The 26,438-nt window shown below is 36.5% G+C and overlaps 1 protein-coding gene across 1 annotated transcript in view; it reads left to right on the top strand.

Annotated features, from left to right (window-relative positions):
• The window catches only part of LOC149181748 (DEAD-box ATP-dependent RNA helicase 25-like), a 188,915-nt gene that overhangs the window by 88,454 nt on the left and 74,023 nt on the right, over positions 1-26,438 (top strand). The window contains exons 5-8 of the mRNA XM_089414308.1: positions 24,608-24,814; positions 24,953-25,039; positions 25,159-25,254; positions 25,363-25,578. Coding sequence (XP_089270434.1) covers positions 24,608-24,814; positions 24,953-25,039; positions 25,159-25,254; positions 25,363-25,578 — 606 coding nt within the window. The remainder of the gene's footprint in view (positions 1-24,607; positions 24,815-24,952; positions 25,040-25,158; positions 25,255-25,362; positions 25,579-26,438) is intronic.

Raw genomic sequence — 26,438 nt, 5'->3', positions numbered from 1 at the left:
CTGAAAGACAACTATCTTAATGATAAATCATAATAAAAAGCTTTTTTTAAACCCCCAGTGTGAGTAAAAAGTCCTCCAATGGTGACATCATCCTCCAAAGTTGAATATCTCCACCAAAATGTCCCATGGATGGATCAAAATAGTGCTCACTCAAAGGCCATCTCCTCATCAACAAGTGTGCAATCATCAAGCAAAACCCTCCGCATCAACATTTCATCATCAAACAAGCCCACATTATCACTCCAAGCCAAATTAAGGTGACATCACAATGCTAGGGCATGATGTCATCATCGAAAAAGGTATACCATCCTTTCATGAGGGATCTCAAGTGATCATTATCATCAAATTGGTCTAGAATCAAGGCAATGTCCATCAAGAAGGTACAATGCTAACATGGGGGCATCTTGTGGTCTCTGGAGTACTAGGCAATGTGCTAGCTTCAATGTGTAGTGTTCTAGGCTCTGGAGGGAAAGGAGAAGGTCATCATTAGTGCTGGATACATCCCAAGGTCAACGCTCCTCATAAAGGCGTCAAATTCCTATCTATGATGCCTTGAAGGGTCATCAAGTGGGGTTGGACACCCTCTCTAAAGTGTTGGAAAAATATCAAACAATCTCGAAAGGGATGGCAACTGTACTTGGAAGCAAGCATCTGAAACATACCCTCAAAATTAAGTGACATCATCATCATAGGTAAAATAACTTTAAGAGTATCAGAGTGGGCCATATCTAATGCAAAAGGCATCGAACTACTTCACACAAGCATCATCCTCAAATGTCTTCCTAGATCAGGTTTTGTAAGCATGTTAGCATGCTTAAATATGGGAGGATTATTTGGAGGCCCTATTATGTGCTTCCAACCTGAAGGGGAGGAACAATTCCTAATCCGACACATCATTTATCAGGTGCAAGTGAATAGTGGTATTATGGGGATTTAGTTTGTTGAGGATACCAACATCTTTGTATCAGATATGAAATTCCATCATTCTTGGGCATTATAATGTGAAGAGAGCAATTTTGAGCCCTGAGTTACCCCTGTCCTTGACTTATTTTTACCACCCCTCTTGTGCACCTTTCTCTACATTGATTTTCGTTTTCTTTCATGTTTTGGGTGATAAGCTTTCATTCATGCATCATTTACCCCATAAAGGTAAAGCAATTTATTGTTGATCGGGGTTGGGATATCAAAGTTCCTTTCATTTTGATTACTCATGCATTAACCATGAACTTGGTGAGGGCCAATGAGTCTCGGGGTAGAGCTCGAGCTAGGCTTTTGACCATGAACTGTATTATATCCTAGCCATTTTTTTGCATTTTATCATTATGGCTCATGCTGTTTTTTTTTCTTTTTTCTGCATCAACCTTTTAGGGCAATGTTTTTGAGGCCCCTGCTCAAGAATGAGGAAAACAGGGAACCAATACCGTTGACAGATAGTAATCAACTCGAAGGTGGGACATGGATACAAGGGAAAGATGGGAAGTGTTAAGTATGGATTACTATGGGCAGACAACATGAATCAATGCCTCCTATTTGTGCCCCTCCTAGAAAATGAAAGAAAGGCCTCATGGAAGGTCACATTGGATTAGAAGCAAGGGATAACCACTAAGGTGAAGCATGGGAACAAGAGTACAACTCAAAGTTGTCTATCATCCATTTCAACTTGTGATCCATACTATAATGCCCTTATTAAATGAAAGCACTTGATTACAAAAGTGGTGAATGTACCTTATAATAGATGACCCACCTTCTGATGATGAGTAGGCTAGATGTCATAAAGCACTAATTGGAGCTTGGATGGAGGCTAAGTTGCATGAACGTGGCGACATTTGAAAGTTTTCAAAATGGGCATAATTAGAAACGTGACTCGCCAAAAATGGAAACATCGGGTGAAACTTCCTAAGTATATTTAATATTTTTTTAGAAATAAGTTAATAACACATTATGTTGGAGGGGAAAAGTATAATGACACTTAAATGACATTTTAGAAGGAAAACCAAATCTATATTAACTCTCATAGATGATTACATGATGCAAAATTAGCCTTTATAGATGAGGTTGCATATTCAAGATTCCAAAATCAGCCTTTATACATGACGCTATATGTGCTAAAAATGAAATAATACATAAGCTAAAGACAATTACAATCACTATAATTATAATCCTCATCCTAATCAACAAAAATATAATAATATGTTTCTTCAACATAACTATAGTGTGGATTGTGTTGCTGCCTAATCCACCCCTGGGCTAACATGGAGAAAATATTTAATCCACTTGTTGTGGCCTCGGGGGCAAGTACCAAGTTCAGTAGTTGTCACTCAATTCTCAACTCCTCTGTTGAGGCCAACTCCTAGTGACACCAAAGGGGGTCATCCCTAAGAAAATAACTAAGGCTCAACTAAGCTATAGCAAAGTAAGAAATGTTGTAAGAGTTAATTGAATAACACAAAAATACATTAAACCATCAACAATTAATATGAAAGATAGGTGCATAGATAATCACATTCAACATTAATATACAAGATGAGCAAGATAGATAAGCAAATGATCAAATGACAAAAATGAAAGGCAGTATAGATCAGTGCCAAAAGGTAAATGTGTATGCTTGACATAGAAATGCCCAAGAATTTGCTTATGCTTAAAAGTAAGTGAGATATCAACCCAATGCTGTAAGAGTAAATGTTGTGGAGAATGTTCTTGGTAAATTTTATTAAGTTAGATTTCACTTGGATTTAGATAAATTAGTGAAGTGAGATGATGGATATGTGGTGATCCGTATGAGTGCACGATTGAGATGTGTGATTGCAAGAAAAGTAAATCTAATCTAAGGTGTGTTTCCCCTTAATCTTTATCCTTTGAATGAGGTAGAGAAAGCTGCAAGGAGATCCAATAGGAGGAAGCTAGCTTCAATGATTTCCCTGATTTCACGAGTCAGCCAATTGCAAGGAGATCCAACACTAGGAGAATCTAGCTCCAAGCTTGATTTTGCAAGTCGACCTTTACTTTTCGCCCAATCTCGCAATAAAGACAAAGTGGTTTTCCCTATTAGACTAAGTCAACCAACAAGCTCTTTCTGGGTACCGTGCAAGGATCAAGCTAGGCTTGCAATGACAGAGAGCATAAGAGAGCTTGATGGGGTTCATTACTCTTTGCAAAATTGAAATCTAATCTAATAACATAAAATGAAATCTAATCTATGAAATTGAAACCTACTCTAATGTTTTGTGGTGTTAAGTAAATTTTAACCCAATGAAAGCAAACCACAAAAGATGAGACACAACACAAGAGGTCCCCGTTGGGTGGAGGGGGGGGGGATGCGTAGGAGATTCTCCTAGCTCCCAAGAGATTACAATGCTTTAATGAGTGGTCGTATCCCTTGTGAATAAAGGGATAAAAAATGGTTTTGTGAAGTTACAATGGTGGAAGAAATGCTTGTTTTGCAAAGGGTACAATATGAGGTTCCTTTTGGGTGCTTTAGATCTTCAAATTTGACCAAATTTTGGCAGCACCTCCCCTTGTAAAATCGCAGGCCTGCTAAAAACCAGCAAGCAAATTAGTGCAAAAAGTGCCCAAAATACTTTTGGAACACTCAAGAATGTTAGAATACAAAAACCTAAAAACACCAAGTGAAATACTAGAATCAAAGTATTGAATTTCTACACTATTTAACTAAGGAAAAGCTAAGAGGCTTGGCTTTTTCTTAGCTAATTTGACTGCTGTTAGGACAACAACCTATTTAGCCTTCACAATGCTAGATATATTAACGAGGCACTTATAAATAGAACCAAGAATTGTTGAAGAAAATTTTAGAACTTTATATGAGGAGTGAAGAGAGAGTTTTGGGGCCTTCAAATGCACTTGGAGGCACTTGATGCTAAGTGGGAATAATGCTTCATTTGTGTTTGAAAATGGATGCTCCAACCGATGAGGTCCCTAATCCTCAAATCTAGAGGAACATGTAAAACTTAGAATCTTGCAAAGAGATTAGTAGTCATAGGTGTAGATTGCATAATGAAATGAGTAAACATGCTATTCAACCGAGAAACACATGTAAATTTCAACTCAATAATACAAACTAACAAGTAGACAAATAAACAATTGTTTGTCTTCTGCTTTGGACATCAATGCCCCTATTTAGGGCTAGGATAAAATTCAAAGCAATGAAATTAAAATGTTACAAGGTTACCTCAATAAAAGCTCCAAGCAAATCACACAAGTCACAATACTATAATCCTCCAAAGCCTTCTTTTATTTATAAATGATAGAACAATTACAAAATAGCAACACTTCCCCAAGCTCTCAAGTTTCAACTTTCCATACTAGCTTGCTCAAGATAGGGAACTTCAATTTATAACAAAAGAGGGAGTGAATCCTAAGAATTTGACAATCCCAAGGCAATGAACGAGTTTCCCAAGTGTCAAGGATGAGTTGCCAAGATAGATTGCGTTTCTCTCCAAGTGTAGCAATGCGTGTTTCCTTGAGGGCCTTGCGGAGGAGTGGGCTGTCAAGTGTTCCAGTGTGGCTACAAGTGGGCAATGCGTATCTCAAAATATGGCCTTGTATGGCCAAGTGGTGGAACAAGTCTCCAAGGGTGCACCTCCACTTCAATCTTGAGTGCAACTCGACATTGTTGTAGTGTAACTTGGCCTTCAATAAATGAGGAAACACAACCTCCATCTGGGCAGCAAACTCGACCCTCACATGTGGGCCAATTCGTCCTCTTGACTTAAGCCCCCAAACTCGGCCTCATGACTTGTCATTTGATTTGTGGTATTAGTTCCTTTTGAGTGCTAATCAATCCTCTTCACTGTAGACATGTTTTTAATATGTTCCCAGTTATTAAGTACTTGATTTTTCTTGTCCTTTTTCCTCACTTTTTGAGTAAAAGTGATTTTCCACAAGGAAAATGATATTTTGCACCACAAAGTGGGTAATAGGATAATGTTGGTACTCTAAGGATGAAAATCAAGTACTTACATCCCATGCAACATTCCCTAGTGCCACTTTTTTATTTGTTACATAAATTTCAACTAAAAATTCCCATCTTGTGGGAAATTCTTAATTATTAAAAAATCCTATTAGATACTAATGCAATTCCGTGGGACTCAAGATAATGCCCAACATGGTAATATACATTGACTCTAGAATTAGAAAACATGGTGAAGGCCCAACTATTGAGACTCTCTAGCTTTGGAGGTTGTGAGTGAAAAAACTCAATTAGTTATTTACTGCTAGAAAGAAAAAATGATAATGAAGTGAAAAAAACACTTTGGAGCAACTTTCTTAGTAACTAGGTTGCAAGGGTCTAAGTCTTTTACATAAGTTCATCATGCTAGTGACATTTTATAAAACTCCCCCGTGGGGGTACAAAATTTGCATGAAGAAAGAAGAGAGAGAGAAGATAGAAGAATAGAGAGAGAGAAGAAGGGGCAAAGTTGCCCTGTTGGACTTCTAAACTTGAAAAATTTGATTGGAGCCTTGTACATTGGGTCATGGGGTCTTCATTTCTTGCTAGGTACAACTTAGTAGGTAACAAATTGGAAGAAGAGACACCTCTACTTCCACTTGCATCATCACCAATATCAAGAGCAACAAGAGAGAGTTTCAACATTGGGAATTTTGCTTCCACATCTCAATTTTTTTCACCCGTACAAGACAAAAAGGTGTAGGTTTGAATGCATATATACAAGATCTTCAACCTTTTGCGATCCCAACCTTTTGTGCTTCACAAAATGAATGAAACTATAACTTCTCCAATATTTGTTGATGAAGAGCTTGCCACTTGTGATAGAATGCCAGTGGCAAGTCTTTGAAAATAAGCACCATTTTCCCCATGACAAGTCCACCATTTAACTGGTTTCATGGTCCTCCTCTCATCCAAAGCTAATATGTCTGCAAAACCCTCTAATCTAGCATCAAAACAGGCAAATTCCTCCCTTATATCAATTTGTAAAGATGCTAGAAACAACCTGTGAAAGGCTTTCTTCACTCCATTGGCCACCTCCTTGTCCTCATGTGGCGCGTTCCTCTTCCTATTGCTTTCAACAATGAAATCTGTTGAAAATTGGGGCAGCTATGGGACAAATTTCCCATAGACCCCAAATGAAGCCCATCTCGCCCCAAGAGAAAATTTAAAATTGGGCAAAGAAATATTATTAATGTGGCACTCCTATTTTATGTGACAAAATTACTTGGGTAATAATGATCAAAGCATCTGGAAATTATATTTGAATTTGTGATTTCCTTCTAAGTTACAAGTCGGCTTCATATTGTTCATGTCGGCCTACCCTTATTGGATGTGTCCTTTCACACATGGAAACAAGTATAAATTGGGCATCTATCCTCCCACTTTGATCAACCAATTTGGTGGTTCTTTGAGGAAGATAAAATTTAGGTTTGCGGTTCGCAATATCTCCGTGGCACGCAATAACTACAGTGGCTCGCATACTTTGTTTTGAGGTTTGCGTATCTAACTATGGGTTGCTATTCTTCTCGGTGTCTCGCACATCTCTGAGGCTCGATCTACATTATCTGTGGCTCACATTGTTATCTAAGGCTCACTCTACATTTTAGTGGCTCGCTTTATGTTTCCCGTGGTTCGCAGCTATACATTGGCTTGCATCTATAGCGTGCACTCACATAGAGTGGCTCACTTTATGTTTCCAGTGGCTCGCATCTATACAATGGCTCGAATCTATGGCTTGTGCTCACATACAGTGGCTCGCTCTATTTTTCCAATGGCTCACAATCACATATAGTGGCTCACATTATGTTCTCTAAGGTTCGTTTGTTATCTCTGAAGCTCGCTCATATTACCGTAGCTTACATATCTAGTAGAATGGTTCGCATTTATCTCTGAGCTCACATTATTGTCTCTAAGGTTCACAATGTTATCTTTGTACGTTGCAATCATATCTCTGTGATTTGTAAACGTATCTCTGACTAGCAACTCAATGTAAAACAATAATCTATATGACAGCGAGGCATATGACAATAACTTTGATATAAAAGTGAATATATGGTAGCAACTTTGAAAGGACAATGATCTTGATATAGCATAACAATGACCTCGATGAATGACAAAACAATCACCTAATGAGGTATAATCGTGACAATGATGTTGACTTTATTATGATCTATATGACAGTGAGGAGGCATGACAATGATCTATATGACAGTGATGTAATCTTGACTTGGAGACATGACAATAATATATATAACAATGACATGTGATATGGCATGGTAGGAACCTTCATATGGGAGTGACCTAGATAACATAATAGTAACCCTATATCAATGACCTAGATCTATATGACAATGATCTTGACAGTGACCTTTGACATGGTAGTAACCTCTGGAAGTATGAAAGTGTGTTTAGAACAATGATGACAACTATGAATGGCATGGTATGATGGTGATGAATGGTATGGTATGACAATGTCCTTATGACAAGTTGACAAGTGCTAATTGAGACAAATATTTGTGCTATATATACATGTTGAATGGTGTTGTAATTGATGTCAATGTCAATTCGTGAATGCTCTTATTTAATATTTGTCTGGCTTGCAGTATTTAAGGCTCCAAATCTCTAGAAGTCTTGGAAAACCCTAGAAGGCCCGCCCTTGTTGAAGTTTTTGAGGACAAAGATTGGTTGGGTTGCTCCTAAAATCACCATCATTGGATGCTCCTTGTCATACTGCTTCTGAGACTCCCGATGGTTCATAAATTATGCCTCTTGAAATGTCAAAGACCCCTTGTCATTGTCAAAAGCGCCCAAAAGAAGTGACGTGGCAGTCTATCATTAGCTGGTATCTCAAGAAGACAAAAGGATTTTCATTAAAGAACAAATCAATTACTATGTGGCAACCTTATTTTGGCCTAGACATTAACGAAAATTAATTAAAATTATTTTGATGATTCAACCCTAATTTGGCTAGGGCTTGGCTCCAAATTGTAATAAAAAAAATGAATTTCAAATTTAAGCTTTTGATTCCGTCCAAAAGGCCTGGTTGGCCTCCCTCCTAGAACCCTCTTAGATTATTATAAAAGGAGGCCTATCCTCACTCCAAAAGGCAAGCACTTGAACACTGTTTTTATGATTGACCTCTGCGGCCTTGTACAGTCACAAAGATCTGGAAGAGCAAGCCTCAGTTGAAGATGGATTTGGGTATTTGACATTTAATTTTTATATTGGGTTTTCGTTGGGTTAATGAATATGAAGCTATCCAATGAAGAATTCACTGGAGACTGTGTAAACTATTTCAAATACCTTTTTTTGAAACGTTTTGTGGGTAGGACCCGTGATTATGGTTGAAGTTATTTCGTAAGAAAACGCAGGTAAAATTGCACCTACATCTAAGACAAATTTTATGGAGTCTAAAACCTATTCATACCCCTGTGCGTATGTATCACAGTGATCATGATCGCTGTATGGGTGTGCGTTTAACTGGTAAATAACATGTTATGTTATGTCGACCTGTTTTGATGGAGCAACTGTACTGCAATTGTGTGCAATATATCGATGCCATCAATTTATACTCCTGCAACAAGGTGCGATTGCTGTGCCAATAGCATTACAACTCGTGGATCGTGCTTTAGACTGGGGATGCAAGTGGTTTTGAGCTATTCGAAGTTCTTGAACACATGTGCCTTGAGAAATATCTCTCTATAAAGAGTAATGAGTGTGATTAGGAGTTGTGCGTAGGACGATTGCTGGGCCTTCGAGACACTGATCATTCCCATGAAGGATTTTGTTATAGCGCTTCTCACTAAACAATCATACGCATGGAGTAAAAGTATAACAGAGCGTATCCTTTGTTCCAGAGACGTATTGACTTGAAGTGGGCATATAGTCTTTGTCGCTGGGAATTGCAAAGTTTTTTGTTTGAAGCAAAGCGATGTCAAACATGTCATGGATGCTTCAATATACACCGATATAAATCTGTGTTTGTGTGAAGTGCAAATTTAATAGTCGAGACTTGGAAATCGAGATCACTATTGTAATTGCATGGCTTGTGCATAATAAACAGTGCGATTGTAGTGCAATTTGAAAGTTGTAATGTTAGAGCATTACTCCTGCAACAAAGTGTGACTGTTGTGCTAATGTTTGCGTTTAAATTGGAATTGTTATGGTACATGCGTTTGAACTGGAATTGTTGTGGTATATGTGTTTAGTTGAGTCAACATCCACGAGTTTATACGAGGACACATGTTTGATCTGCCAGGGCTCACGAAGCTTAGAGCTAATTAGCTTGACATTGGTCATTTTGTATATTTCAAATTATGTTAGATGCATATTGAGCCCCGGTAGTAAGGTCAAAGTGTTTATTTTATTTTTGTTTAAAAGTTCATTCTGTCATATAATTAGTAGTTGTGGGAGGTCAGCAAGTCATTTGGAGGTTGCCTAGAAATAATCATTTTGTAGAATGTTTTGCACAATTTGGTGATCTGATGAAAAGCCCTAGGAAATGCACAATCTGTAGAAGGGTTAACTTACTACATGGTTTATTGTAGTTATGTTTGATTTATGAGAGCAATTTCTATCTAATTTGAAATCTAGGAGAAGCTGAGCGATCAATGCTCAGAGGTAACTCTTGTTGAAGTGCCAACATTGATTTAGTTTGGCAATGTTGGGCAAAGCAAAGGACATGTATTGCAATCATGTCAAATATACTAGGGTTTGATGATAAATTACACCATAGACATGTGAAGCTAGGGTTTGAGGTTGAGCAAGGACTAACTCTTATTGGTACATAGATGATGAGTGGAAGCTATTAGGGTTTGATATTGATATACTTCTACATGCTGAGCTAGGGTTTGCGAGTATATGTATTACTGCTAAGCTTTGACAGACGCACATGTGACTTGAGCAAAATTATTGAGATAGGGTTTGTTGTTGATATTCAAAGGCTCATGTATTCAGACTAGCGAAGAAATTATTGATGCAGTGAGTAGAGCTAGTAGGGCTTGATCTTTGAGCAGAAAGAATTGGTATTGCTGCTGACAACCTTGTGTCAGTCTTGCAGATTGTCAGAGTCTGTAGTTTGTTTTGATGATTGATATTGAGCACAATGGATCCAGTTTGAAAATTGTGAAACATGGTTTGTCGTCTAATTAGGGTGGTAGGTTGGTGCAACGACAAGTTGGAGCTTGCATAGGGCATTAGAGCGTCCTTCCGGTTACAACTGGTAAATAGCGTGTTGGAGCGTCGTTCAGGTTAAAGCCTGTAAACTAGTACATTGGAACGTTCTTCCAGTTGGAGTTGGTAGACCAGGGCATTGGAGCATATAAACCAGGGGGTTGGAGCCTCCTTTAGTTGGAGTTGAGAACATTGATGTAAAAATTATTGAAGACAAATATTAAGAAGGGTTTGGTGGTTTTTCTCCCGAAAGTGTTTCCACCTAAAAATCTGTTGTCTACTGTCTTTGATATTGTGCATTGTTGAATGATGTTGATTACTGATGTGATGAATGTTTATGTTTATCTGATGATATTGATAACTAATGCTCTGTAAAGATAAAATTAACTAATTGAAGAGAAATATTGGTTCACCCTCTCAGTATTTCCAACAATTGGAATTAGAGCTGGTTCCTTTAGTTGTAGCTTAATAGTTGGAAGGCAAATTTCAAGTGAATCAAAATGGGAAAGTCAAGAAAGCATGTCACCAAGCATTCGTAGGAATCAAAGGAAGTCCCTGACATTGAAATTTTTTCAAAACCTATTACAACTGACAAAGAGAAACAGGTTGGCCCAATTCCTCTGTTCATTGAATCAACTTTTGTATTCTGTAAAGGTAAAATGGAATCCTATTTGGGAGCTATTGGATGTAATGTATAGTATTCAGTTGTTACCTGAGACACATCAACTGATGAATCAAGAAGGTACAATTCAAAAGCTATGAGTATCATTAGTGTCGTGCCAGATTCTATGAAATCCAGTGTATGTCAGTGCTTATCATCCAAACATCTTTGGGAGAAACTTCAATATCTCTTTGTAGGTCAAAAACATACAGGCTAAGATAAAGATGTTGATAATCGTGCTTCAAATCAAGCAGATCCTCATAGCAAATAACCCGATAATGATGATAAAGAAGCAGAAGAGGACGCGGAGAATGCATTAATTAGTGCCTTTAAGGAATGGAAGAACACAAAGAAGGGAAATCACAACAAAGTAACCTATAAAATGAGAAATGTAGCCTCAAAATGAGAACTCTAGCCAATAAACATGAAAAAACAACCAAAAAACGAAAAGTGTGTATGTTGGAACAACATTTTTTTTTTAATTATTATTTTCTCTCTGGGGGGGGGGGGGTAAATTTTCAACATTTTAAAAAAATGTCAGTGTTTCTTTTTTTATTCGCAAAAAACATGAAAAACAAAAAGTGTTGATGCTGGCATCAACCCTTTTTTTGTTGTTTCTAAAATTCCAACATTTTTTAGCAATGACATTAAAAATAAAATACCATGATTCCAAAAATCATTAAAATATCATGACTCCAAAAAACCTAAAAATTCCAACAATTTTCAACCATGACATTAAAGATAAAATATCAAGACTCCAAAAAACCTTAAAATTTCAACATTTTTCAGTGATGGAATTAAAAACAAATATCATGACTATAACAAACCTTAGATTTTCAACATCTTTTGAGATCAAATATCATGATTAAATTAAACCTTAAAAATCAATACCTAAATCAAAAAGTTGGTCTTAGTCTTAAGACAACTTGGAACATTGTAACAAAACTTAAAAATCAACCGTCAAATTGATACAGTGGGGGCATGTTTGACCCATTGCAATTGAAACTTAAAATTCAACTATCAAATTAACACATAGTGGAGATGAACTTTATTCATTGTAATGAAAACTGAAAAAATCAACTATCAAATTGACATATATTGAGGTCGGGTTGCTAGTCGAACATCGACACAACCCCTACAACAATAAATAAATAAATAAATCAGCGAAAAAAAAATTAACCCAAAAAAATAAAAAATAATAATAAGTAAAAAAAATAAAAATAAAATTAAAACATTGAAATAAGATAAATTTAAAATTAAAAATGATAAAAAAACAAAATTAAAGAAAAATCAAATCTCAAAAAATTGTATAAAAAAACCCATAAAACGATGAAAATTCAGACATTAAAAAAAGAAAAAACAAAAAAATATTCAAAAAAACCCAAAAAAAGAAGAAAAAAACATATATATTAAAAAAAATTAAAAATTTCGCACCCCAGACCAATGCCTAATGGGCTGCAGGCTAGGGCTGGCACAACTCTGTTGCCTTGGCCCATTGTTTCTTAAGTCGCTAAACGGTTGCTAGGTGGTTGCGGGTTGATTAGCTTTGCCGCCCTAGCTCGTGACCCCTTAGCCACTGGGCTGGGGTGGGATGGGTGGGAACTTTTTTGTCTCTTTTTATATAATATTTAAAATTGTTAGTTTATTTTATTTTATTTTTTCCTTTTTATGTTTTTAATTTTTTTAAATGTTAAAAAAATAGTATATATATTTGAAAGTTTTTTATGTTATTATTTTTTTTTTTTTTTAACATAAACGTTTTATGTTATGTATTTTTTTTTTAAGTTTTGTTTTCATGTTAAGTTTTTTATTTAATAAAGTTTTTTTATGTTCTTTTTTTTTAAGTTATGTTTTTTATGTTACGTATTATATATATAATTTTTTTTTTTTTTTTTTTCAAAATCTTAAACATTTTATATTTATTTACTTTTCATTTTTTTTTAATTTTCTTATTTTAATAATTTTTTAAATAAATTTTGATTTTGTTGAATTATAATGTTTTATTTTTTTCTTTGTTTTTGATCATTTTCTTTGTTTTGTTTTTTTTTTCAAGTATTTGTTTTAAATGTTTTTTTTTAAACAATTTAATTTTAATTTGTTACTTCGATTTATTCTTTAAATCTGTTTTTTTATATATATATATATATATATATTTGTTATTTTTACTTACAATTCTGTGTGAATCATTTGAAAAAAATTCAAATATTATGATCTCTAGACATAATTGTTATTTTTTCAACTTTTTTTGGTGCAAGTTTTCCATAAAAATCCTTGATATGACATGTCATTTCTAACGAAGAGGTTCCAAAATGTATATTTTTGTAATTATATCTATATATGCAATTTTTTTTTGGTCAAATATTTAAAAATGTTCTTTTTAGTGTCAATTATTTTATGTGTATTGAAGTATTAATTAGCGATACATAAATATATAAAAAAGATCCTAACTTCAAAATATTATTTTTATTATTTTTTAAAACTTTGCGAAAGAATAAAAAATTTCATTACAAAAATAAATTGTAAGAAAATATAAAAAACACAAACTTGAAAAACCCTTTAAAAACAAGCGTCCCAGAAAGAAAAAAGAAGAAAACGACAATTTGGAAAATGGTTAAATGACAAATATTTAAAAAAAAAGTGCAAACTTAAAACATAAAAAAATTTAAAGTGTCCAAAATATGCCTTGCAAAAAAAATAGTTGATGCTTTTCAAAATCTGCATGAAAATCACCAACATTTAAAAATAAATTATCCATACGTAATAATATCAGAAAATTTAAAGTGTCAAAAATAAGCCCAAGAAAGGGGGTTGATGTGGATCAACACTTTTTTTCAAAATTGGTCTGAAAATCACTAACATTTAAAAAAATGTTACATAAGGAAATTTAAAGTATCAAAAATATGCTAAAAAAAAAGGTGTATTTTGAATCAACACTTTTCAAAATCGGATGATTTTTTGCTACCTCTAAAAAAGTGAGAACTCAGTTTAGTTCCCGTTTGATAGGTTACTGTGTTTCACACACTCAAAGAAGAAATTGCTCTCTTGAAACTCCACAAGTGCAGGAAGCAGAAAAGAAAGAGAAAGACTAGGCAAGCCATTTAAAGGATTTTGGTCAGAGGTATATAATTCAAGTTGATAAAAAACAAAAGAAACCAGATGCATCTTTAGATGGAACAAATACAAGATCTTAACAAAGTAACAGAAAAGGTCAATCTTTTAAAGTTGCAAGTAGAGGAGGCAAAAGTAAGAAGAAAAGTCTTTTATAAGCTAGTTTCAGGAAGATATGGCCCAAAAGAAAAAAGAACTTGATGCCGCCCTAACTGAAATAGACAAGCTCAGGAAGGAGAAATTGTTGGATGACAAAAGGAAGGAAAAGAAAAGAGAAGCAAGTGAAGCTGCATGCGACGAATTCACAATCTCCAAGTACCCAGAGAGCAAGATTGATAGCAAGATCTCTTAGAGATCAAATCAAAATGAAGGACAAAAGAAAGTTAAAAATGTTGATGCTCCAAGAAGTAATCAACAAAAGGCTGCACCTCCTCCAACCGAATTTGCAGACTTTGCTGCTAACTCTACTGTGGGAACTCAAACTGAGTTGGACCCATTAATAATTGATGTTTTGACTACTAAAGCAGGGACCCAAACATATTCACCAATCTTCATTACGAGAGGAGCACAGACAAAACATGTACCTCCATATACTTCTTTAATTGTAGAAGCCACCATCCAGGTTTTAAATAAAACAATGGAGGAACAACAAGAAACTATAGCTTGATACCAGAAAGAGGTAGTACCTCAAAAGGAGCATCAAGAGCTACTTCAAAAGTTTAAGGCATTGGCAGCCACGGAGGACGAGACTTATGTCGAGCTTAGAGCAACTGAGAAAAAGATTCAGACTCTGAAGGGTCATCTTGGAAAGGCCATGGAACAAATAAAGGAAATATGTTCTATATATTTTGATGCTCTGTCATGTAGATCTCCGACCCAGAATTACACTTTATTTCTATTAGAACGATATTTACTGCTTAAGTCAAGGCCATACGGTCTGGAAAACCATATGAATTCAACAATGTTTTGGACTTTGTTACCTCTTTTCATAAGCAGGATGAACATATGAGGTACTTCTTATGTGAGCTGTACATGCATAACTTCTTCCTAGAAGAGCAGGTGGATGAGAATCTTATTCCTTTCATAGGGGATGTGTAGTTTCAAGCTTTTATATCATTCTCTCAGAATCAAATAAAGTGGGCTAAAGCTTATCATATATTTCAAAGGAGAGCTTGGCATGGACCTCTAGGTTAGAGGGGAGCCATGGAACCCTTTGTGCAGACTTGTCCGTCATAGAAGGTTTATGCGACAATTTGGTGTTGTTGATGCCTTGGCACCCATTCACAATGATGTTTTGCAATCGAGATTTGAATACCTAGGAGACATCAGGGTTGAAGCTCTCTGAGGAGCCAAGCAGAGATGACAAGCATCATCCAGTGAAATTAAAAATAGAGAACCTTTTGGCTTTCGGAATTTCCAGCATGCTATGAGTAGGGCACATGATTATGCTCATCTAGTGTTGGAAGAAGGTCCTAGTTGGATGGGGTGCAGATACAGATGCCCCATAATCTGGTGTCCTCAATCCTCCTACAAATCTGAATATGAATTGACAGAGGTTCGGAGTAAGAACAGATTCCAACATGTAGGAGAAGAGCCTTACCCAACCTATTCCCTAACTACTCTTCATGTCAATCATTTGTTTGCATGAGGTCATGCAAAAAGGTAAGCTAGGGGGTGATGTTGGGCTTTGTAATTGATACAATTTTCTTGCCTTATTTCTTGTTTTTATATTAGTTTTCTAAGCCTTTTTGTGTGTAAAATGTGATAACTTGAAAAATATAGATTATAGAAAGGAGTTAATGGCTTTTCATTATTTTATCTCTTTTGAATTGATTTAAATTATGAAAGACACTGTTTACTTACGATTTGAACCGTTATTTGAACAGGGATATCTGATACCGGATGTTGTTCCCTGGAATAGCCAAGGAAGAACGGATTATGTGGGGTTGTTCGGGTTAATTATAGCCAACTGAACGAGATTGACTTCTATCCTGGATGAATCAGTTGGAGAAGAGATCCTGGCCCTGCTATTCCGGGGAAACGATGGAGATTTTTGTAATTTGAATAAAGCATCCTGAGAATCTTCAGATTCTCAGGATCACTTTCTATTTGAAAATAGGCTCGTTTTGTAATATAAGAATGAGGGATTGAACCTCAATTTTTTAGTTCGAGATATAATCATTTTGATCTATATTGTAAATCTCTACAGACATTTCTTGTAATTTACTCGTTATAATTTAATGGAGACTTTTGCGGTTTGACTTTAACTTATTGCGTTGAGTTAGCTACAAGGCAGTTGAATTCCAACGATTTTGGGCCCAGTCCTGGAACTACTACTGTCCTTTCTTGTATCATTAAGTTTGTATTCCACTTTCAGTTCCTGTTATTTAATTATTTAGTTGTTCTCTAGATATACTTGCTGTTAATCAGATTCGTTGTTAAAGTGTGTGTTTTCACAGCAGTTACAATTGAATATCATAGAATTAGATTTACTGCAATTGGTTCTTTGGAGTGTTATCTTTTCTTGTTGCTTCCTATTGTTTAATGTAGAGTTGTTAATTCTTAAGATTTGATATCATTTCTGGCGAATTCATCTCTAGCTATAGCGTTGTTCCTTTCTTGCAGATGCAGTTCCCTAGGAAACAACTTTGTATTCAGTTGGATTTCTTCACTATTTTTGGTAGGAGACTTAACGATTTGATTCCTTTAGCAGTCTTGATTGTTTAAGCTTGAAGTTTAGAAGCCAAGTGTGAGTTTTTTCTTTCAGTAAGTGCGAGTTGTTCCTTTCATTCATATGCCTTTACTTTTCATTAGGTTCATACAAGTTAGGTGATATTAGTGTTGTCTCTTGCAAAAACTGTGTGGACAACCTTGAAATAAATAGACAAAACTCCGGGTTGATGATTTAATGTGTAGAGGTCAGTTGGTCCTCTAGGAACAACAAAACGCTCCAACAACAAGTTACAATCTTAGTCAAAATGATGATTCTCCTTCAGTCAATCAACCAGAATACAGATCTATGATTGGAAGCTTGTTGTACCTGATAGGTACAAGGCCAAACATTATGCATGCAGTTGGAATTGTTGGACGATTCCAAGCAAATCCTAAGGAAACTCATCTCCAAGCTGTTAAGAGAATATTCAAATTTCTACAAGGAACTCAAGATTTTGGTCTATGGTAACCCCAAAATGCAGATTTTACACTTCATGCTTACACAGATGCAGATTGGGTAGGTAATATTGATGATTGCAAGAGTACTAGTGGAGGAGCATTTTATTTGGGGCCCTGCTTGATTTCATTGTTCAACAAGAAACAAAGCTCCATCACTTTATATATTGCTGAGGCAGAATATGTTGTTGCAGAATCTTGCTGTACTCAACTTCTATGGATGATCCAAACATTGCAAGACATTCAAGTCACTTGTCCTCAACTAGTACTTATTCTGTGACAATACTAGTGCCATAAGTATCTCTAAGAATCTTGTCATGCACTCAAAAACCAAGCACATCCCAATCAAGTATCATTTTTTGAGAGAACAGGTGCTTGAACAAAAGGTCAAACTGGAGTATGTTCCTTCAAAGGAACAAATTGCAGATATATTTACAAAGCCACTTCCACGTGATTCCTTTGAATATCTCATAGAGAAATTAGGAATGATTCTTGCTTCATCACTCTGCTAATTATTTTGACAGGTATGTCATGTTCAGGGGGAGCTGTGACTGTAAATTACTACAATTTACTTTCTATACGCGGATGATGTGAAGGAAAATCACGTATGTACATTGTTTCTGAGTTAGACAAACACGTATACATCTCAATGATTGATAAAAATGGCACAGATTCAGGGGGAGCCTCCTATATGCATTCACCATTTCATGTTTGGTCTTTTGTTTTTGACATTGGTTTGCTACAGTCTGTTGGTTCAGGGGGAGCAACTATTATAACCCTAAAGTCCCTTGTTGGAATTATGGTTTCATAAGCATGTCTTGTTGCATATCTTTGCTAATGTCTGGATATTTCTACTGTTACTGTTGGAGATTTATATGTTGTTGTTTTGTCACTAGTTATCAATGATGCATGGATTCCAAATGATAAAGTTTATCTATTGACATGCTTGATGAGGAGGATGTTCATGCTGCTTCTATGATGCTACTATCAATATTCATATTGCAAGTTCCTATATGGTATGTGGTGGTTGCTGATGACTGTCATGATCTTACAACCTCATTGTTGAGATCCTGGTTTTGGTTATATATGTCATATCTGTCCCTTGATGTAAAGGTCATGTAAAGACCCATGTTGTAGTAATTGTAATATTTAGTCATGTATAGGCTATTGGAATCAAGTCATGCTTTGTATGTAATCCCAATATTTTGGGCAATTAATGTAATGTTGGGTCAAGTATGTAACCCCACTGTGTTGGATGATTGATGTAATCATGAGTAATTGGTCATAGGAAAGGTCATTTTTGAGTCATACAGTCTTGTACTCTATTGAATATCTTTAGAAGGTTCAACATATGCTCAGGGGGAGCATGGTCAACATGGAGTTCTCATATTCAACAGATCAGACCTACAATGATCCTCTCTACATAGTACATAGTACACAATCTTTATTCAACATTGGTCAACCCTTTTCCCTTGATGTCAAAAGGGGAGAGAAGCTTGGTGTTTGGAGAAGAATTCTTGGAGAAGCTTGGTAAGAAGTCTTGGTATTTGCAGGTGTGTTTGCAGGTGTTTACAGATGGTGACCAAACACCAAAGTGGTTGCCATCAAGTCCAAAGGGGGAGATTGTTGGCATTATGGCTAATGTGTTGTCCTTGATGGCAACCTACTTGATAAAGATGTCAACATTATGATTATGCAATCTGGTATAGATGCTACAGGAAATATGAACAGAGAAATGACAGTCCAGAATCAGATGAATGCTAAATATGAAGTTTGGGAAATTATACGCGGATTGTGTACATACGCTGGTCCTATGAGAGAAATTCGCGTACAAAATCCGCACCATGGTAATTTGAATACCAGGGGTCATTACCATGGTATTGGGCCATAGTAATGGAAGCGACAACGATTATTTGATCCCATCAAAGAATACCAATGACATTACTGAGGGATTGACCTAAGGTATTGGCTAAGGCTAAAGCTATATAAGGAGATGGAGATGAAAGTGTTATGTGTGCAGGTATTGGGTTGTCTATGAATGATTTGATCTGAAATAGGTGTGCACCAGGGAGAAAATTGAAGACTCAGACCTGAAATATGTTGACATGTATGCTTGATTGATTTACTTGCTGCAAGTGTCTAATATTGATGAAACTGTGACACTGTGATGCTACACTTGAGCTCTGGTACCCACGATACATCTTGGACTCATAACAACCCTTCTGACTCCATCCAGAATGGCACCATACCTGACCCTCTGACAATTTTTAGACTCTTATCGCCAACCTCCATGTGCAATTTAGAGTCCTATTCGTTTAGAGTCTTGAATACTTCCCACGATCCTGTCATATGCTTTCATTCTTCGCTATCAATGAACCATGCACCCTCACCAACGGTGCCCTCAGAGAAATGTGAAACTAGATAAAAGTTTTGCTCGAACCTTCTTGAGAAGTCATCCTGCTTGTCTGAAGATATAGTGGCCATTGCAATCTCCTCCTTCTTCTCATTATCTCCCTTCTTCTGATGCAGACACTTACTCGCATAATGGCCATGCTTGCCACATGTGAAACACTTCACCTTACTCTAGTCCTTCTTCGCTTTGCCATTCATCTTACTTACAAGAGCCACATTTTGTCCATCAATTTTTTTTCTTATGAAGATCCTTGTCCAGCAATTCCTCTTGAATGAAGTCATCCCATAACCTGTTCCAATTTGGCAACTTATCTTGAGCGATAATTCCTTTGATAAATGGTTTCCATTCCTCGATGAAGGCTGTCAAGGCGGTCCTCACTAGCTCTGACTCTGGAACATTATCACCAATGGCAACAAGCTCATCACAAACTTGAGAAACCCTTGTCAGAAACATAGCCACACTGTCGCCATCCAACATCTTGGTGTTCTTGAGCTTTTCTCTCAATACCAACAACCGATTCTCGTTCTTATTCTGAAACAAGTCCTAGAGAGCCTTCCACATAACACGTGCAATGTTCTTCCTGGTTAGATGAGGTATCAAGTGATCCTTTACACCACATAGGATGATCAGCTTAGCCTTCACATCCAACTCATCATATACTTCCAACTCCTTTAGATTTGTTGGTTTTTGAATCTCGTTGTCAACAAACTCCCATATCTTGTTCACCAACCAGACCAACCTAATCCTTTCTTTCCATGGACTATATTTGGACAACCCTTCCAATCTGTTGTCATACCTTAGATTAGCAACCAACTTCGCCATGTTGTTAGTTGTTCAACAACAATCATTCAACTCTATCTTAGGCTTCTTGTTGTGCACACTCTGATTCAACTGTCCCTTCAAAGTAGCTTTGGTACCATGTTGATTTTTCTTTAGTATACCAAATCGGGTTTATGTTTAATCATGATCATAAACACACTGAAATACACAACTACAAGCACTTTGCACAACGGAAATGTAACAACAGTGAATCAATGAAATACACAAGACAAATATTTGACCCAAAACTTGTTTTTATTAGTCCTTCAATAAAATAAACGTAGGGCTCTTGTACCAAGGATCATGGCCCTTACAAAGCCCTAATACAGGACTAGTATACACTAGGGCTTGAAGACAATTCCTTTAGCCTCCCAATTTGCCCAAAAGAACAAGGACAGAACAACCAACTTACTTGCTGATGTAGCCCCTTTTATGACAATCCTTTCAGTCCTCTTTGTCACTAACACCTGGCATTACTTTGCCTTAAATCTCGTAGAGAAATAACTCCTTTAACTTCTTTGCATACCTAGATGCTCAAAGAGAATGCAGTCCTTCAAGTTAATTGTACAATCAGCTTCAAAATACTTAGCTACTCACAGTCACTTAGATCTTTTAAAGTCACTATATGATCAACCTTCTGTTGTTGTTGTTCAAGGATCCCTTTCTTGAAAAGACTTCAATAATTATACCTCTACAATCAACTTCAACAAAAAAATAGCCCTTTACCCTTAGCGGGCCTCTTCTTAGGCCTGATGTTCCTCAACCCTATGTCAGAGTATTTCTCAGCCCTCAAACACATTGCCTGTGGCCCTATATCCACCTACGCTTGATCTTGAGGGAACTCGGCCTTATTCCCAGTGACCACACAGACCTTTTAGCCTACTTGTCACATAAAATTAGGGCTTTGGCCCTCTCACATGGTACAAAACTAACCTTGAGCTTGAGAACAACAAACAAAGATGCACACCACCCTTCCTTCTAGCACAAAACCATTCATCGAGCAGACTTGACCTTGAAGGAGTAACTCGGCCTCTTCTAGACAAAACTCTTCCTTAAACCTCAAAAAACTAATCATTCCTCAGATTTGCAACTTCTTCACTAGGGCTAATGTTTATCACAAGATGAGTTGCAATGTGTGATTGACCTCTCCTTAGGTCTCTCATATTTATATCTCTTTAATTGATCGACTTAGGAGCCCTTAACTCCATTAAAGGTGTGCTCTTACATCAACTAGAATAAATAATGTAGATCTTTGGGTCTTTAGCCCACAACATTGGGTCGAAAGCCGACCAACTCGGGTACTTTGCCCAACGAAATCCTTTTGGTGGGTCAAATCTATAGAAGTACCCTAGACTTGTGGGAGTACCTCCCAAGCTACACTTCTCAACATCAAGTGCTAGTGGATTTTCTCTAGGATCTTGTATGGTGGTTAGGGCTTGGTCCTGCCCTTTGTGCTCGATTTACTCCATTTTCTCTTGTTTGCGAATTCCCCTCCTCCTCCTCCTCTGGATCTGGCACTTCCTCCTCATGAGCTTCTTTTCGCTTGTTATTCCTTGATTGCCTCTTGTTTGTTTTCTTCCTGTGATTGTAAAAGCTCAAAAGAGTTTGCAAATGATGAGGTGGCATTCCTTCCTTGTGTTGGTTGATTTTTATTTGCAGCATCCTTTCCTTTATTTCCCCGTTTTTTCTGAATTTGCCATTACTTTTTTGGAATCACAGTAGCATATTCACCCTTGGTTGACTGTGCCTTCTCGCAATCCCTAGTAAAATGGATGTAATCGTGACAAACCCTACATTTGAAAGGCAATTGTTCATAGTCGAGGACCTAGCAGTGACTCCATTCGCCCTGTGTGAGATTTATTTATGAGGGTAATCCCTTCTCTAGATCTACTTCCACGTAGATTTTTGCACAAGTGAATTGATAGCCTTTAGGTTTAGCCTCGTCCAAGTATTTTCCCAAACCATTTCCAATCCCTCGTAGTCAATCGTCGCTCCAACACAATAATGGAAGTTTCTGCAGTTTTACCTTGATCAACATCGCATTTGGAATATTGTCATCTAGGTCAAAATATGAAGAATTTCAACCCCCACTTCGGTTATCAGTTTTCCTTATCACTCCATGCATTTAGTTTTAAATACAAGCATTATAAAAACTCTAAAATCTGGAAATGACAATATTTTCTGAAAACACAAATTTAGAGATTTCACAACTGTTGAAATAACATAAATACAACACAGCAAAATTATGACAGCCACACACAGAAAATAACATAGTGATTTTTGGTTAATGTGACCCTAGAAAAACTCCCTACAACTCTTGGGGAAAACCAGTTTGAGAGCTTTTCTTTATTTCTGAAAATGCTTTTACAGAAAAACTGAAATACACAGTAAATATTCCAGCAACCACAAATTACAACTTATCTCGATTTCCATGCTTGAACTCTGCCTCGAAAATCATGCCAATCAGCAAATAGCCAAAACAAAAATTTTCCAGCAATAAAACAATGTTAAAAGCTATATGACCTGCCTCGAAAAACGTTCCCAAAACCTGCTGTACGGACTGTACGAATTTCAGCAGTACGACTGCCTCGAAAATCGTGCCCAAATCTGCATCAAAATTTGTGCCCTTGCTGCTGTCCCTCTTCCTCGATTTCTATTCCTTCCTCCTGTTGTACAAATTTGCCTTGGGATGCGTGCCAATAAATGTTGCTGCCCAGATTTGCTGAAATATCTTCTTGCTGCTCTCCTTCAATTCCTCACTACTAAGAAATTTTCTCATTGCTCTTTGTTCTCTTTCTCTCAAATGCTCATGAAAGAATGAGTTGATCTTTCTCTCTTCTCTTCTCTTTTTATTTTCTAAATGACCTTTTGGGTTACCCTAAGATCTAATGGTTGAGATTCATTTAGATCTAGGGATGAGAATAAATGTGCATTTAATTCTCACTTTCTATTTTTTTAACTCATCCACTTAAATAAAGACCCACTTAGCCTTTTATTTCCATAGTCACTTTTTTACTTTATAATTCTTCATTAACTATAATAAAGTCACCTTTAAATTAGAATGTAACTTTACCACTTATAAAGTCACTTTTAAATTAGAATGTAACTTTACCACTTATAAAGTCACTTTTAAACTAAATTGACTTTGCCACTTATAAAGCCACTTTAGGAGAAAAGTACAAATAAATTTGGACACTTTTCCCTAGGCCAAAGGTCAAAGCCTTAGGGAACCACTTGTCCTCTGGTACCCAAATTTTAACAAAATATAACGACCATTTATTTAAATACATGCCCCTGGCCCCAAAGAAATACGTTCCATGCTGAAAGATGATGTCTCTGTCTTCTTTAAACTCAAATAAGAAAGCAAAAAATCGTTTCCACATGCATACAGTCCGATACCTCCTTTCATCATTGGTTTCCACGTTTTTTCCAGCCATTGCTCCATCGATCTGGGCGACGTCTACATACCAGTAAACTTCCTAACCGAGGCACAATCCGTGAATGCCAGAGATGTACGACGGAATCTTGGAGGCAACATCACGAAGCGGGATTGAGCTTCTTTTGTCTGGGTTTTTTTTCGAGAGGGAAGCAACTAGGGTCTGGAAGGTTGCTGCATCATCCTGCGAAGGGGGAGAGGCCCCCTCCGAGCCGGCCACCATGGATGCTCATCTTGGGTTTTGCTGATTGTTGCAGAATGGGCTAGGTTTTCCTGCATAGAGCGCTTGGTTACAATCTTGAATGAAAAATTCAAACTCTCCGCCTCTCAGCACAATTAAAAAATGTCTTTTTATGCCTAATTACTTGGAAATAACAACTTCTGTTATTTCTTTGTCAGGACTTGTGCCAGTACTGGTCTATGCATTTATAAGAGCATGCTATTTTTCTAACTTAACTTAAAATTTTCTTACTTGATTCATCAAATACTTGCTTTTCACTTATCAAAATCAAAAGAATCTCCTGAAATATGTTCACCGTGAATATTTTGTACATACAAGAAACATCACATGCTTTTCAGCTTAGTTATAATGAGGCTTGGCAAGATATTTTGAGGTTGTCTTAGCATTCAAAAAGAAAATTCATAATGTCAGTCATAAACAAATTGGAAGAAAATAGTTGAATACACGTTAATCAAAGGATTAAGAGTAGTGCATTTTTTCAAAGATGAGGGCTCTGGAGTCATTCAAGAAATAGTTCCTGGTTATATTAGCATGTTCATATGTTTTCTGCCTTCAAAATGTTAATAAATGATCTGTATGAAACAAGTATTTGTTACCTCTTCTGAATATTTGTTATTGTTCAGATTTTAGTGGCTACTCCTGGGAGGTTATTGTATCATATTGACAATACACCAGGCTTTTCAAGCCAATTAATGGGGTTGAAAGTGCTCATTCTTGATGAAGCTGACCACTTGTTGGATCTGGGATTTCGCAAGGATATTGAGAAGATTATTGATGCTATACCTAGACAGAGGCAGTCTCTGTTGTTTTCAGCTACAATTCCTCAGCAGGTCTGTTTTCAATTTATTCATTGCATATGGGCAAATTCCAATCTTTCAACAATTTCAATGTTGCAATAGTGAAATCTTTCAATATGAATGTAAATGGTTTCATTGGAAATCAATATTTTCATTTTGTAATGTCTGCAGGTTCACCAAATATTGCAGATTGCTTTAAAAAGAGATCATGCTTTTGTTAACACGGTTGGATTAGGTTGCCAGGAAACTCATGCCAAGGTATTCACTGTGAATTCCACATTTATATGTTCCCTTTAGTTCCAGAGTGGTGTTATAGAGGTTTTATGTTCGCCAACATTCTGTATCTGCATTCATTTTTCTTGACTGGTGAATCACAGGTTTTGCAGAGATGCATTGTCGCGTCACATGAAAATCATTTGCACATACTTTATGGTGTTCTTAAGGAGCATATCTCAGAGGTGTCTGATTACAAGGTCAAGTATGATTTTGCAGGTTCATGAGCAGCATTCTGATTTGTACAGCTTCTTGCTTCATTTATGCTAAAGTGATTGCTTGAATTCCGGATTCTTGTTTGTATGTAGGTCCTTGTCTTCTGTACAACTGCAGCAGTTACAAGAGTTGTCTATGAGATGCTTTTGGCTTTAAATATGAATGTCCGAGAGATGCATTCTCGAAAGACTCAGGTTTATCGTACTCGCATATATGATGAATTTCGGAACTCAAAATGTCTGATTCTTGTTACCTCAGATGTTTCATCTCGTGGAGTCGATTATCCTGATGTTACTCTTGTTGTTCAGGTGATTTGGGTACACTCTATTGGCTCTTCAATTTTCTGTTTGCTTGGTTTTTTATAGCTAGGATATCAGGGAAGTAATTATATTGTAATTTTCTTTTGTAATTCGGAAATCACAGAGGTTATTATATTGTAATTTGCCTATGTTGGATACCTATTGGAAATCAGGGATGCAATTATTACTGTCTAGCTTTATAGTCGGATACACTATGTTTAGTATTTGGGAATTTAACTTCAATGATTTTAAAAGCTCCTCTCCTCTTGCATGCTATTCCACATGGGTTGTGAGGTCTGGTCTGTGGCAACATATAAATCACGACATACCACGATCCTTAGGCCAATATGGGGTGTCCACAAAGGTAGTGGCACTCCTATGAACATCATGGTTAATGGGTTGGGAATCTTCGGATGAGTATGCGTGCTTGCCTGGCCATCCCTTCATCCTCTCTTGGACGTCTGGTGTGCATGACAATAATAAAGGACAAATAATAAATAGTTAGATGTGCTATGTTTGGCATCTTGAAATACTTTCTATGACTTTAAAATCTCCTCTCCTCTTGTGTGCTATGCCATATTGGTTGTGAGATTTGGTCCACTCTAGGATATAAGTTTGAAGATACCATGATCTTTATGTCAATAGGGGTTTCCACAGAGGTAGTGGCCTTCCTACAAACAAATGGTTAATTGGTTGAGGGATAATAAATGCCAAATAATAAATAAGATAATAAATAGTTAGGTGTGCTATGGTTGGCATCCTGAAATACTTTCTATGACTTTAAAATATCCTCTCCCCTTGTGTACTATGCCACAGTGGTCATGAAATTTAGTCCACTCCTGCATATCAATTTGAAGATATCATGACCC

This window comes from Pinus tabuliformis, chromosome 3_2, assembly GCF_031772625.1.
Source record: "Pinus tabuliformis cultivar Carrire ecotype Pingquan chromosome 3_2, CPIR1, whole genome shotgun sequence".
Taxonomy (NCBI): Eukaryota; Viridiplantae; Streptophyta; class Pinopsida; order Pinales; family Pinaceae; genus Pinus; species Pinus tabuliformis.
This window is presented reverse-complemented; position numbering and strand designations above follow the sequence as displayed.